We start from the raw sequence: 15,035 nt of genomic DNA, 5'->3' as shown, positions 1-15,035 counted from the left end.
CTCCAGGGGCACTTTAATGTGCCAGCAGGGGAATACAGTAATAGCAGTGTCCACGTGTCTGATGCTTTTGAGAACTTCTCACTACATGGCTGGGCTCACTACATGGCTGGCCCACTATTTCCACTTCCTAGGTGAGCGCCTGGGTAAGTCAAGTGCTCTGTCCAGAGCCTGCGCGCGGTGGAGCTCTGTCTGCAGCCAGGACCGCATGGTCCCAACGCCCTACACCATCACATCCCCCAGAGCCCTCCAGCACCAGGAAAGATGTTCTGGGGCCATAGGCCTTCTAGAGACTTTACTTTTTCAGGCTCACTTGGATCGTTTGGCAGGAAACCTTTTACATTTATCAGTTCTCAAATGTTCCTTGATGATGGAAACTTTTCTTTTTTTTAACTGATCACTGGATGTCATTACTTGAACTTATTAAGAAAAAAAAATGCTATGTCAAATGAAAAGAGCAGGGCTTGGGGTTAGAGGGAAAGTGAGATCCAAGATGACATTGCAGCTTCATCAACTCTTGGCTTGAGGATCTTGGACAAGTCACTTTATCTCTGGAGTCTGTTTTCACTCAGGGAAGAGGCAATGCTATTTTTCACAGAGCGGTTGGAAGGATCAAAGCAAAGCAATCGGTGTGAAAAGGGTTTCTCCATTTTGGTGAGTGGTAAACTCCTATTCATCCTTTAGAGCCCTACTTTTTACCCCGTTCTCCTTCCAGTATCCTTCAGAATGAATTGTTTCTTTATCTGTTTCCACTCTGGTCTGGATTCCTTGAATTATAATTCATCTTGATTAAGCAATAACCCTTGTGCCTAGAAAAGCATTAAAACAGGTGCTAAAAGTTGAAGAAGTCTATTCAGATAGATTCTAGATATATCTTGTTCTTTGGATATTCCTAAGTCAAAAGCTAATACCTGTTCAATAATTTTCTTTGGGTTGAATTAAATTGTGGGGACTAGTTACATGCAGGGAAGGGCTTGGGGGTGGACTGGAATCTCCAGAGCTGCTGCTTTTGCAGTTCAAGCTGCATGTGGGGAGCTGAATGTGGGGAGCTACTGCTCCCCCTTGCAGAGCATCAGTTGCCACTGGCTCTCTGGAGGATCGCCCTCCAAAGGCTTTCAGCCATCTGTTTTCATGGGGCGTGTTTACACCTCTTCAAGCCTGTGGTTCATGGAGAAGCCTTTAATTTTTTTCAAAGCCACACCTGTGCCTGGGCTCAAGCACGGGGCTTTTTGATGTTCATGCCAAATATTTAAAACTCAGACCACCTGATTAAAAATAAATAGTTCTCAAGCAGCCTGTGAACAGGGTGCCAGCTGAGTATTGGCATGTCACCTGGCTCATCCGTGAGCCAGTTGCTGTGCCTGCTCCCAGTATTCAGATGAGAAAACCAAGACTTAGAAAGGGCATGTCCTTAAGCCAAGGTGAATGTCCAAACCAAAGCCAGATGGCGGGGAGCCAGTGGGAAGCCCTGCAGCCAGCTCCTGCTCCAGCTTCTGAGAAGTAAAAGTACTTAGGAGAAAGGAGACACCCATACGCTGGGTTGAGCCTGGGATGTAAATGGAAGCACAGAGCTCTGCCCAGTGCCCTGGGGCTGGGTGCCCTTCACACAACCTCAGATGGATCCCAGCCTGGACCAACCATCCTTGGCATGTTTCCTGCCTGATTGCCCCCCATGCCTGACACCCCATGCCTGATCTTTAACACTGTCCGGAGTATGCAGTCTCCCTGCTATGGGGACGCCCAATTAGAATGCTCCAGGTCTTAACTGCAAGAGCCCGGAGCTGATCCTGATATTCCTTGTGTGTGAAATGCATACCCTGTGCTGCATATTGGGATGGAAGCTGCCTGCTCTCTACATCTCTTTCCAATGTTTTCTTCCTATTTCTCTTCCCTTCTTGGGCCTTGCCCCCACTTCTGCCCAATTCTTGTTATCCTTTGCCCCTGGACATTCTGCCTTTTGAGATTCCCTTCCACAGATCTCCATTTTCACCCCCATGGTGGTGGCTTATCCCAGGGCATGGTGGGTTTGAGAAATGTTCAGATTCAGGAATTAAATAATGATCAGCCACAGTCCTCCATTTCAATGACCTGCTAATTGCCCCCACGGTCCCTGCTTTTACAAATCATAGTAGAGTAAATAAGTTTTCAATTTTCATCATTTTCTCGGCCTGAGCTCAGTGAATGGAGTTTACGCATGTACTTGTGTGCACATGCGTGGGAGCGCACCCTCCTGGTAAAGACCTGGCTGTGGAGGTCAGTTTGGGTTTGTTCAGCCCCAACCCCTGAGCTTTCCTTGTGTGTGACCCTTTGCTGGCTCCTTTACTTCCCTGACCTTCAGCTTTTGCCTGTGAAAATTTGGGATGGTCATATCTAACTCATGGCATGGCTATGAAAATGAAATAATATTGTGTATATTAAGTGCCTGATGTATATGAAGTATATTCAGTGGCAATTCTGCTTGCTTATTTATTCTGCTTTTGTTGGAAAGTGAAAACAGTCTGGTATTTACTGACAATGAACATATGTGAGTTTGTGTGTTGTATTCTTTAACAAAATTCCGTTGAATTATTTCTTTGGGAGACATTCCCAAAGGAGGGTGTGGCTGGGAACAAGAAAAGCTGGACATAGTTTTGAGCAAACAGATGTTTTAGAGATAACTGTGGGTTTAATCTTGCATGTCAGTTGATCAATAGCCCCGGCATGTTGGAGCTCTAGGTTAGGAAGGATTCTGAGGTTAAGTCTGAACTCAGTGTGAGAGATGCTTTCTTTGGGATGCCTGCTATGGATGCAGGAGAGAGGAGTATGTCTCCCATATTCTTACCATCCCTGAGCTGCATGTAGCCGTAGTCAAAATTCAGGACAACAGAGGTCAGAGAGTAGGCAGTTGCCCGAATGCTAAAAGAGGTGGGGGGCCCTGCACAGGGTGAGGATTCCAGGAATATAGACCACAGTGCCTATATGGTTTTGGTCGCCTGCGCAAGGATGGCACAGCTTCCTGCCTATCCACCCGTGTTGAAGATTACCCTCACCCACTTGAAATGTAGCTGCATGCCTCCCTTGACCATTTGCTGAGATGCATATCTTGAAGTGCAGTGGGGTCATGTCATTTCTGAACAGCGATGGTGACGCAGATGTCTTTGTCCCCAAAATCTGTCAAATGCTGGACCATACCATTTTGATGTTTGTTTTTCCCCCTGTCATTGATGACTCATGCCAGTTATAAGAACCTGTTCTTTTTTGAGTCAATTATACCTCTCTGGAAGGACTTTTAAAATCTTGCTCTCTGAAGTGCTTTAGAATGGTTGTAGGAGGGGAAATGAGGAGGCCCAGGTGGGGTTGACAGTCCCATGCCCAGCAGGCTTCATGCCAAGCATTGTCATCTGGCTCCTGTTCCCCGGAGGGTGCAGGAGGCCGCTTTTCTTCAGCACTCCTGGGTCTTTGCTCTAGAATTGATCTTCGCCCACTTGGGGTAAAGAGGCACTATTGTGGCCAGCATGTGTCTCACCCACTTACCCCCCCCCCCCATCGTCACACAGCGGTGGGAGGAGAGATTCTATCCCTGCATTTGGGCAAGGATGAGCTTGAAGCTAACATACACCTTCCATTTGCAAGCCATTCTGTGGTCCCAAAGTTGGCTTTTCTGTACCACTTGTCCTCTGCCCCCCTGAATTCCGCATCTGAGGTGGAACTTTGTCCCACTTGCACAGAGGCTTAGATACAAATCCATGAGTGGCTGGTGTGAAAAGGGCTGGGGAACGCTCTGTCCAACCCTCTTGCACAGAGGTAGAGACCAGGACCCAGAGCCATCGACTGCTTCCTTCATGGTGTGAGAGCTTCCCCTCCCTTTTTTTCTGCTCTCAGACTCATGGAGACCCCTAAGTACCAGAATTTTGACTACCCACTTGCTGGGAAAGAGTATGGTATTGAGTAAATGTTCTGTGAGCATGTATTTGTTGGAAGAACGAATTGCAAGAGCTCTCGTCTTTGGCTTACAACTCAGCTCACCTCTCCTCCCTGCTTTCTCAAAAAGTGCATTGCTGGGCCTCCCCGGTGGCGCAGCGGTTGAGCGCTCGGTTGCGAAGCTGCCCGCGGCCTCTGCGGCGCCGGTTCGATCCCCGGCTGCTCCCCGGCCACCAGAGGAGGGTCCCACATGGTGCGCAGACCTCTCCTGCCGCCCGCTGCTCCCCTCAGCAGTGTACTTCGGTCCTTCTGCCTGCTCTGCTCCCCACTCTGGCTCTGGTGAATTCTCTCACCCTCCTGCGCTTCTGACTGTACCCAGTGCATGTATAAACAAAACAAACAAACAAACAAATAAATAAATAAAAACATGCCTCTATTAAAAAAAAAAAAAAAAGTGCATTGCTGACACCACGTAACAAGAAAGGCTCTCCATGTAGACCCACCTGATCTACATAGAAACCCCAACAGGCTTCTTCCACTGTGCCAACTGCACAGATGTGGAGAAGTTAATGTCCCTGCCTTGGTAATTCCGGGGATTTCCTGGGACTTCATTTAAAAATAACCTGGACAAGGAGAACTCAACATGGGATGAGACTGTGCCTTCACTCTGAGGTTCCAGAAAATATCTATTTCTGAGGCTCCCCCAACAATCCTGAGTGCGAAGGTGACCCAAGATCATTTAAGGGCCTCCCTGGTGGCACAAGGGGTTTAGCACTGCACTATGAAGCAGTCCACAGCCTCTGCAGCACGAGTTTGACCCCAGCCAGCCAGGGAGCTACCCACATGGTGAGGTAGACCCCTCCTGTCTTGCCTGCTGCTCCTCTCAGCAGTGTACTTCAGTCAGTCTACCTGTTCTCTTCCCCATTCTGTCTCTGGTCAATCATCTCACCCCCCACATCTCTGGCCTATACCCCAGTTCTTATACGCATAAATAAATAAATCTTTTTTTTTTAAAAAAAGATCATTTAAAATATCGCCTAATCATATCGGAGCACTGATGTGCACAAGCACCCTCCTCAGGTCTCACAACAGCGCTAGAACATAGGTCCTCTTGTATCCTGGTTTGCAGGTGAGGAGACTGAGGCTTGGGGCGTGAGCCCCTGGGAGGTTGGGCTTCTGGAGCTGCATGTGGACAGCTTGGCCCAAATTCACTGCCAGCAGTTGCAGGACAAAACTGAGGTTTAGACCCAGGCATTGGGAGCCATTGAAAAGTGAGGTTATTTGAAAGTGAGGTGATTTAAAATCTAAGATAGGAAAAATATGTCTGCTATGCTTGAAGCTGCCTTGCAGATAAGAGGCTCAGCCTGGGCCTCCCTGGTGGCGCAAGGGGTTAAGATGCAACCTATGGGGCCGTCCACAGCCACTGCAGCACGAGTTCAATCCCTGGCCGGCCAGGGAGCAACCCACATGGCACAGTAGACCTCTCCTGAGTCGCCCGCTGTTCCCCTCAGCAGTATAGTTCAGTCAATCTGCCTGTTCCTGTTCCCTGCTCTGTCTCTGGTGAATCCTCTCACCCCCCACATCTCTGGCCTGCACCCTGATTCTTGTATGCATAAAATGGATGAATCTTTAAAAAAAAAAAAAAGAAGAGGCTCAGCCAGGTATAGAGCCCCAGCTCCTAACCCAGCTCTCCTCTGGAATTGTAAGGTGTCTGTCTACATCTTTCAAGCATTAAGCCATAGTATAAAAATGTGTGTCTTCAGCCTGTCCTGGAGTCAGATTTAGCTGACTTTTCCTTGGAAAAGGCCTGTTGTGGCAGGAAAAGGAGAGTCCTCCGTCTGGAGGCTGTCAGCCAGGGACAGAGTATTCCTTAACATGACTGAGAAGATCTTTCTAGAACCCCAGGTGACCAGGCCCCCAGACGGGCATATTTTGCTTTGAAGACATGTGACTTTGACTTTGGCAGCCTTTAGGATATGAGAGATGCCAATAAAGGGGGCAGGGGGTGCAGCCTGGAATGGAGGAGAGAAGGCAGGCCACACCTGTCCCCAGGCCCCCCACCCCCACCACGAGGCTGGTGTGTGCCTCAGGATGAATTGCTCCCCCTCTCTGGGTTACTTGCTGCTTTTCTCTTGAATGGAGGAGTGAATGTCAGGACTCTCAGTTCTATCTCCCCCCTCCCCCATTTTTTTGGGTTAACTTTACATAGAGAAAAAAAGCACAATCTTATGAGGTGTACATGTAGAGTTTTCCTATATACCTGCAAAACCACCACTCAGACAAAGACAGCTGGTTTCCAGCCCTGACTCAGATCAGCAATAATGTCTCATGATGGGCCCTCTGGCTTCTTCTAGCCGCTGTCCTAACAGCCCTGTGCTGGCCCCAGCCCTGGTGGCTGCTGAGCTCTTGAAGTGTGTGCTGCTGTGTGTGCCTGAGAATCGCAGTGTTCTCAAAGACCTAGAGTGAAGAAATGAGCAGCCATCTCCCGAATCGCTTTGTGTATTGATGACATGTTAAGATGTCAGTTTGGGGGATATATAGAATTAGACTAAATACTGTTAAAATGAATGTCACCTGTTTCTTTTTTCCTTTTTTTCCACATGGCTGCTAGAAAATTTCAAGTTCTACATGGTTAGTGTTGCTGTGGGCCTGGCAGCCCACTGTGCCCCAGACTCACAGCCTTGGGTGTCACCTGCCTCTGTACCCATTAGGTTGGGTGGTGCGTGGGGGTGTGATCTGGAGGCTTTGCACAGATGTGCTCTTGGTGTCTTTTAGCACAAGTCTGTGCAGGCACCTTCCGGTCTTGTGTATGGCTTCCAGTTCAGGGTCTGGCTGCCCACGTGAAAGGTTTTTTGCTGTTTCTGCCTGTTTTAAAAAAGACAGTTACAGGCCTCCCTGATGGTGCAAGGGGTTAAGACACAGCACCATGAAACTATCTGCAGCTACTGCGGCAGGAGTTCAATCCCTGGCCAGGGAGCTGACCCACATGGTGCAGTGGACATCTCCTGCTTTGCCTGCTGCTCCCTTCAGCAGTGTATTTCAGTACATCTGCCTGTTCTGCTTCCCACTCTGTCTCTGGCGAGTCTTCTCACCCCCCTGCATCTCTGGCCTGCACCCCAACTCTTGTTTGCATAAATAAATAAATCTTCACCAAAAAAAAGACAGTTACATGTCTTCCCCAGAGCACTCTGCCTGGCCATGGAAAGGAATGGAGGTGGACCAGGTGGGGGTTTTAGATTGACACAGACCTTTGGGGGGCTTTTTGTCAAGTTCATACTCTGAACAGAAAGCCTCAGCTCTCCTTTCCAGCCTCTGGGGTGCTTTCCAGCCTCTGGGGTGCTCAAGCATCCTTGAGTGGCAGGGAATTTTGACAGGACCACAGGGCATCACCTCCTTGCTGTCCCTTCATCCTTGGGAGGGCGGGTGCGGTTCCCTGCCTGGTGCCTGGTCCTGGTTTCCTGGCTGCATCAGGAATGTTACTACCATTTGTGATGGGCCCTCCTCATCTGCTGTCTACCTCCCTGTCCTGTCACTGTCCCTGTACCTGACGGGTACACCTCCCTGTACCTGACGGGTCTGTCCATAAGGTGATAGGTGGGAGCTAGTACGAGGGAGAAGTTGAGTGGGGATACAGACACCTTATCTGGAAGGTACTGCAGGCAAAGGAGGGGGTATGATCAGGTGGGCAGAGTCACAAGCTGAGCAGAAGGAAGAGCTGGAGATGGGGGGGCAAGAGGCTTGTCCCCTTGGTGTCATCCATAAATCCCCTTCTCTGGGCCAGCTTGGGGACAGCGCCCAGCTGCAGTGGGAGCCAGATCACATCATGAGTGACAGGGTACGGGAGCCCAAGGTATCAGCCCTGAGCCAGCCCACAGGTGAGGGCAGTTAGGCTCTCTGTATACCATCATCCCACCCACATCTGGAGCAGAGTGTGGCACCTTCCCAAAAACAATTTGGGGGTTGTAATGGACTCCAGAGCATGGGCAGTTCACCACATCGTTGGGCATGCTAAGGTCTTCATCAGTCCTGATATAGGACCCCTAATTTTGCACAATCTAGATCTGGTATTTCCCGAAGCATGAATTGGACATGAAATGTTGGGATTATACAGGACTTGTAACTGAAAGCTGGTTCAAAGCCCTTGATCTGTGGCCTTTCTTTGCTTTGGGACAGTAATTGGAATGCTTAGCTACTTGTCTTTTAGGCGGTGACATCAAAACATGTCTCCAGGCAAAATGATTGTCTAATTCTAGTTCCTGCTGGTTAGAGAGAAAAGGATCCCAGCTGATGGGAAGGGTACCCTTTCATGTTTAATGGCTCTGTTTATCTCTTTAGAGTCACTTTGCTTTTAAACTCTCCCAGAGGTCATATGGCTGCTTTTCTACATACTTTGGTCTTGATAGAATCATTTTTTTGGTAAACCTTTGATTTTAAATGTGTCTCTGGTATGCAGCATAGAGTTCGGTTTTTCTTTTGTTTTTGCAGTGTGACACACAGCTTTTTTTAAAAGGCAATTTTGCTCATTTACATTTATTGCATTAGTGTGTTCAGGACCTGGCTTGCTCCTTATTTTGGCTATCATTTGACTTCTTCTGTAATTGTGGTTTTAAATTGGACTGACTGTACAGTTTCACTGTAAATTTCTTAGATCTTATCTGACTTACTTCTTAATCTAGTTCTTCTAATGGCCAACGGACACAAACAGGAGCACTCTTATTTCTTAGATTGCCATATATAGCTATCACAAAGCAGAGGAACTTTGGACTTCCTTCTGTATGGGGCTCTTGCTTCCTCCTGGGTGGCTTTCTGCCCCACCCCCATACTGCCGGGCTCAAGGTTGAGAAACACATTCATTCTTGGTTCTTCTTTATGGTTTTTACATCTAACTTGTATTCTCTCATTGCACTGGTGACATACATTCTGGGAAGTTACACAGTCTCTCTGAACCCAGCCTGCGGATCTTATCTCTCAAAAAATCCAAAAGCTAATACACTGAATAGACCATGTAGGAGGCTGCACCTGGTACATGTTAGCTACCCTAATAAATATTAACCTCTCCTCCCATAGGAGTGTTCTTGGTGGTTTGGCATGGAACAGGTTTGTCTTTATACTGTAAACCTTGAACTTGAGCCTTCTCTTGCTCTGTCCTTGTGGTAACCTTTCTTTGTATTCTTATTTTTTTTTAATTGAGGTACAGCTTAGGCAACATAAAATTAACCATTTAGTGGCATTTAGTACATTCACAACATTTTGCAACCCTCACCTCTACCTAGTTCCAAATATTGATCAACTTACAAGTGTTTTAAAAATCAGATTTGTTGAGGTATAATTTACATATCCCAAAATTAATTCATTCCAAGTATATAATTCAGAGATTTTTTGTAAATGTACATTGTTGTACAATTATCACCAAATTTTCACTTTAGAACCTTTCTGTCATATTCTGTTCATATCTCCAGCCCCTAGAAACCACTGATCTGCTTTCTATTTCTATGAATTTACCTTCTCTTATAAATTTACCTTTTCTTATAAATGAAATCATACAATATGTAGTCTTTAATGTCTGGCTTCTTGCACGTAGCATGATGGGTCTGAGGTTCATCCGGTTGTAGGTGTGTCCATGCCTCATTCTTTTTTATGGCTGACTAATATTTCACCATGTGGCTAGACCATATGGTGTTTTGTTTAGCCATTCATCTGGGGGTAGACATTTAGGTGGTTTCCACTTTATGGTTATTGTGAAATTACTCCTTTGATCATTGTGTATGAGAGTTTATGGGGATGTATGCTTTCATTTCTCTTAGGTGCATCTTCAGGAGAAAATTGTTGGGTCGTATTGAAGGATTCTAAAAATTAAGTTTGCCAATGTCCAGTGGCAGTATGTGAACACATTGGTGGTCAATAAATGTTGGTAATTGTTGACATTATTTCTCTGTGGACTTTTCTTACATAGGGTATATCTCACCTTCAGACATGTTACTTGTATTTGGTAGATTTCTCTGTGTTCCCATCTATCACCCACCTGAAATTTTTCTTGTTTATTGACATATTAGGATTCACATATTGAAATAACTCTTTAGTTTTCATGGCCCAGTTATCTGATAAGCCAGATAACCTCCTTCATGCCACCAACATTTACTGAGCCTCAGCTGTAGGTTTTATAGTAGAACCTGCACCCCTTATGAGGGGACAGTGATCGTATCCATTTTTCCCTTCACTGTAGCCCCAACACATGGGACAGTGCTTGTTAAATGAATGAAAACAAGTAACTGAGTGTAGCTGCAGAGCCCAGACACAATTATGTGCCTTCATGGTGTCCTTACCATCCAGGGCGAGAGCTAGCTCATACCATCTTATGACGCCAGCCATGCATCTCATACCAAATCCACCCACGGTGACGTCATGTTGTAGCTTGAAATGACCACACTGGGACTATTTACATTATAGAAACGGGCAAAAGCTACAAACCTGGATTTCTTCCCTTTTCCTCTTTTTTTTTTTTTTTTTTTGAGAGTCTAGGATTAAACATTTGCCAGTCTGCCTTTCCAGCCTCTTCTGTTATTCTCCTGACATGATGGTTTTCACAGATGAAAAGGCACACAGAGGTGAAGGCACTGACCCAGGGTCACACGCCCATGAAATACAGAGCCAGAATTCAAACCCATATGTGACCTTGGCCCAGGTCCATGGTCCCAGGACTGCACAGTGGTCCCCTCCCCCATTTTCCCATCTCTTCTTACATCTTGTTTTTTTTTCCCTGCCAGCCCACGTTGTCACCCAATTTCCATTTTGATTATTTCTTAGCATCTTAGGTGCCAAGATTTCCTGGCATGTTGCCTGGGCAATGCTTAGCTGCTGTCCCTCCTCACCAGGAACTCTGTGTTTTGTTTTTGTTCTTGCAGAATTTCGCTAAAGAGTTTGTGATCAGTGATCGGAAGGAGCTGGAGGAAGATTTCATCAAGAATGAGCTCAAGAAGGCGGGGGGAGCCAATTACGACGCCCAGGCCGAGTAACCCCATCCCTCCCCCGCCCCTTGCCAAAGTCATCTGCCTGCTCCCTGGGAGAGGGGACCCCTCCCTCGGCTACCAGCCCACCTCTTAGGTGGGACCTTAGGTGGGACCTCTTAGGTGGGTCTGCCACCCACCAGGGAGAGGAGACCCAATGAGAGGCAACGCCTGCCACCCTGCCACCCAATTCCCTTCCCCGCTTCCCTCCTGGGCCCTGTTGTGTCCTATCTCACGAAGCTCATTGAACATCTTTCTTTTATCTTCTTGTTTTTTTATCCTCTCTCTTTTTCGTTCTAAAGAAAAATCATTTTGATGCCAAGGTCATGCATATCATCAGATCTAAGGTGCCTCCTGCAGTCACCCCCTTTTCTGGCAAGTCGCTCATGCGCCTGCCCGGCCTCCACCATGGCCTCATGCTGCTGCTGGGCCAGTGCCGCCTTCTTGGTCTCTCTGGCCTACTGGCCACTGAGGTGCCAGGGGCTGTGCCAGATGGCCGTCTTCAGGGCCCACACATCCATCCCTTCCTCAGGCTCAGAGCTACTAGAGCATGCCCCAGGCCCCTCCCCACACCCCACTCAAAGTTGCCTAAGCTCCATGTCCGACAGAGATGGTGCTTGGTGGTGAGAAGTTTAGGCCTGACTCAGAACAGAGAGAACATTTGCCTTAAAACTTTGCCTGGCAAAGCCACGTGGTCTGAAATGGCCCGTTTTGGCCTTTTGATGGACATCGCTTGAAGGCCAGGAGAGGAGGCAAAGGTCTGAGTCTAGACTGGATGGGAGGATCATTCAGGGTTCACTTCAGGGGCTCCCAAAGTAATGTAGGGAGCATGGCCCGATGGGCAGACGGGACTTTAGAACTGGAACTCACCCTGGACGGTCAGGAAGGGCCATCGCCAACAGCTGTGCCGGCCAGGCCAGGGCCTGCTCCCTGTGGGGTGAGCAGTAGCCCCGCCTTGGGGGGACCAGAAACTCTGTGGTTTTAATTCTCAGTCTGCACCACACATGCAAAGGGATTTTCTTGTTCTCTTTTCAAAGAAAGATGGGATTGGCTTAGTTCGTCATGGGCACATTTTATAGCGTTCTTTTTCTTTGTTTCCTTGCTCATTACACTCGGGAGAAACCTGTGCTGTGCTGGGGGGTGACCATCTGCCCCCCAAAAGATACAGGAATAAATGTTGATTTTGTTTTTCAAAAAACAAGTGTGTCTGGCTTGTCTTGTAGAGGCAGCTGTCTTGGGATTCAGGCTTAATTTAACCAGCCTACATGGAGCTTCATTCATATTCAGTTACTTAATTTGTAGCAATAACCTCAAGGAATAAGTGCTGTTTGGGGCCCCATTTTATGGAAACTGGGCTCAGAGATGCACCCGAGGACACCCAACTGGAAGTGGCAGAGATGGGACTCAAACCCAGGTCTCCTGAGGCCCCTGGATCTGTGGCTGATGAGGGGAGTAAGGAGGGCCTGGATTTGTGATAGTGAAGCAACAGCAAATTAGAATATCTCTAGAGCAGCCAGTACCCTTTTCTTTTCAGGAAAAATTGAGCTGAAGCACCCTCCTCAGCTGGGCCATGACATCCTTTCGGAGCTTTTCCTGAGCTGAAATTCTGGATTCCGGCATGCCAGGTCTAGTGGGAACTCACGATGAGGCTGGAGGCGTTTCAGAGATGCAGACAACTGGGTTTGGAAGAGCCGGCATGAAGTGGGAGAGAGCTGAAGCTAGGAGCAAGGCTGGAAGGATTTTTGCATGGTGCAGCCAGGACATGCGATGCTGCCCACAAGGACACAGGCCTACCCCAGCCACATCTGGGTTCTAACCCCTGCTCCTCTGCTCATGGCTGTGTGACTTTAAGCAAGTTAGTTAACCTCTCTGGACTTCAGCTTCTCATCAGCAAAACAGGCAACACTATTACCTACTGTGATAGGTCGGGAAGCTGGAGGAGCAGTGAGGATTATGAAGATGTCCTCATTACATTGGGCTGGCACGAGGTTTGGTTAGCTCAGCATGCCCCAGCTTTTCCAGTACTTAGAACAGAGGGAGCCAAACTAGGTCTCTGACTTCCTGGCCTCTGGAAGGAATTCTCTCAGTCAAGAAAAGCCAGGTGCTGGACCTGGTCAGGGCATCTAGGAAGGCGTCTCTGTGGAGGTGACACCTAAGCTGAGAACTGCAGGAGAGAAAGGGTGAAGTAGGGGAAGGGGGACAAACATTGCTGAGGGTGCTTGCTGAGGAGGAGAGCAATGAGGGTGGAGTTGGGTTGTGTGTCTAAGAGCCTGGTTTTAATCAAAAGCTGTGGCTTAGGCCTTGCTGGGGTATCAGAGGGTGTCTGATGGGTGGTGAGTTCCTCAAGGGCACAGGCCTTGCCTTTATCATCTCTGTCTTCCCATAACTAACACCTAAGAGGTGACTAGTGTGGGGGGGTGGCGGCTAGGGAGATATTTTCCCATCCCATCTGGGTTCCTCTGAGGATGACAGATGAACAAACTAACATCAGACAGACTTGTAGGGAAAAAAAGCCAAAATAACATACATAAGCAGGATTTTCATGACTGTGAATTCTAAAGACTAATGGGACAGTCAGGGATAGTTACCCCGCATTTAGGGACCTGGGGTATCATGGAGGGGGTAAATTTCATATGACAGACAAAGAAGTGCTGATCTCCACTCTGGAAGTAAAAAGATGAACTTCTCAAGAGGACATGTTCACTCATATACCTAAACCTGGGTGAAACTCCCCTAAACTACATTTTTCTAGGTCATAAAGGGGGGAGCAGTGACTATTTCTCCTCTTGGGAAAAAACTTAAGAAGTGACAGTCTCTTTCAATTAGGGAAGGATGAAGGAGATAGTAAGGAGAGATTTCTCCTAGCCTTCAGGATCTCGCTGGAGTCAAAATATTGATAAAACAATCCATGTTGTCATGGTAACGGACCACCCCTCCCCATCCCTCCCCCTCAGGCTCACAGGGCCTCAGTTGACTTCTAGGTCCCATATCAAGGTGACCAGAGGCCTACTCTAGGCACATTAAGGAAATTCTATCCGATGCTTTGGGGAAGACCAACCCCACTGGTTATACCTGCCTCCCCCTGCTCCTGTGTCTGCCCAAGGCCTTAGCACCCCAGTCTGGCCTCCAGCAGGGCCTGGCAGGGGTTGTGGATGAACTGCTGGGACTCAAATCTCTTGCTTAGATACTCTTTGAATTCCTTATTCGTTGATCACCTACAGTTGTTTCTGGTTACCCCAAATCTAGTTGTATAAAGTCACCCCTATTTTATTTTGCCCTCGGTGGGGTGGGGATTCAGGATGGGCTCAGCTGGGTGGTTGTCTAGTAGGGGTCTCTCGTGGTTGCCGCCAGCTGGCCCTCTCATGTGGCAGCGGCTGATGCTGGTGGTCTGGGGTGGGGGCTCAGCAGGGCTGTGGCCCCTCAGCTGGATGGTCTCAAGGTTGTCTGACTTCACACAGGGTGCCACGTCCCCAGAGTGAGCCTGCCCACAGACCCAAGAGGAAGCTGTCTGGCCTTTTCTGACCGAGCTTCAGGGGTCACATGGCAGGCAGCATCTGCCTTGAGCTGAGCTCCAGTGGGGGGAAAATGGGGAGAGGGCCAGCTCTCCTATGGCCTTCTTTTAAGGGAAACATGTGCTATGCCCAGAGGCAGTGCTGGTCCTGGGTGCCTCGCCCTCAGGGGACTTGGGAGCAGAGGCAAGCTCTGAAGTAAACCAAGCCAATAATTGCAGCCTATTTCTGTGTGATCCCAGGGGAGGATTGCTGTTCCTAGCTGATTGCACCCCTGGGAAGGCTTCAGTTTCTCAGCTTTGCACTCCAGGGGGCTCTCTGAGGCTGGAAAGGGGATCTCAGCTCTGGAGAAGCTTTGCTATTCCCTGCCCCCCATGGGTGCTCCTTGTTCATCACAGCCCCTGCTGCTTCCTGTTCCCATTTCTTATAAACCACACACAAGCCCCACAACTCAGAAGGTCACTAGCAGACATGACTCACTTGGGGCGGGAGGTAGCGAGGATCAGGCCTGAGGTCAGTGGTCATCACCGGATGTAGGGGCTGCGTCCCTCCCTGCAGAGCTACAGTATCCTCGCCCTAAACCAGACCCAGGTTGGTGGTCCTCACCGCCGTATCCATCCGACTG

At 48.4% G+C, this 15,035-nt stretch overlaps 1 protein-coding gene across 1 annotated transcript in view; it reads left to right on the top strand.

The window, feature by feature from the left end:
- Positions 1-12,098, top strand: part of COTL1 (coactosin like F-actin binding protein 1) — a 40,863-nt gene extending 28,765 nt beyond the window's left edge. The window contains exon 4 of the mRNA XM_037516269.2: positions 10,800-12,098. Within this exon, the coding sequence (XP_037372166.1) occupies positions 10,800-10,910 (111 nt within the window). The 3' untranslated portion in view covers positions 10,911-12,098. The remainder of the gene's footprint in view (positions 1-10,799) is intronic.
- Positions 12,099-15,035: the final 2,937 nt, after the last annotated feature.

This window comes from Talpa occidentalis, unplaced genomic scaffold, assembly GCF_014898055.3.
Source record: "Talpa occidentalis isolate TD23 unplaced genomic scaffold, MPIMG_talOcc4v2.1 talOcc4.17, whole genome shotgun sequence".
Taxonomy (NCBI): Eukaryota; Metazoa; Chordata; class Mammalia; order Eulipotyphla; family Talpidae; genus Talpa; species Talpa occidentalis.
This window is presented reverse-complemented; position numbering and strand designations above follow the sequence as displayed.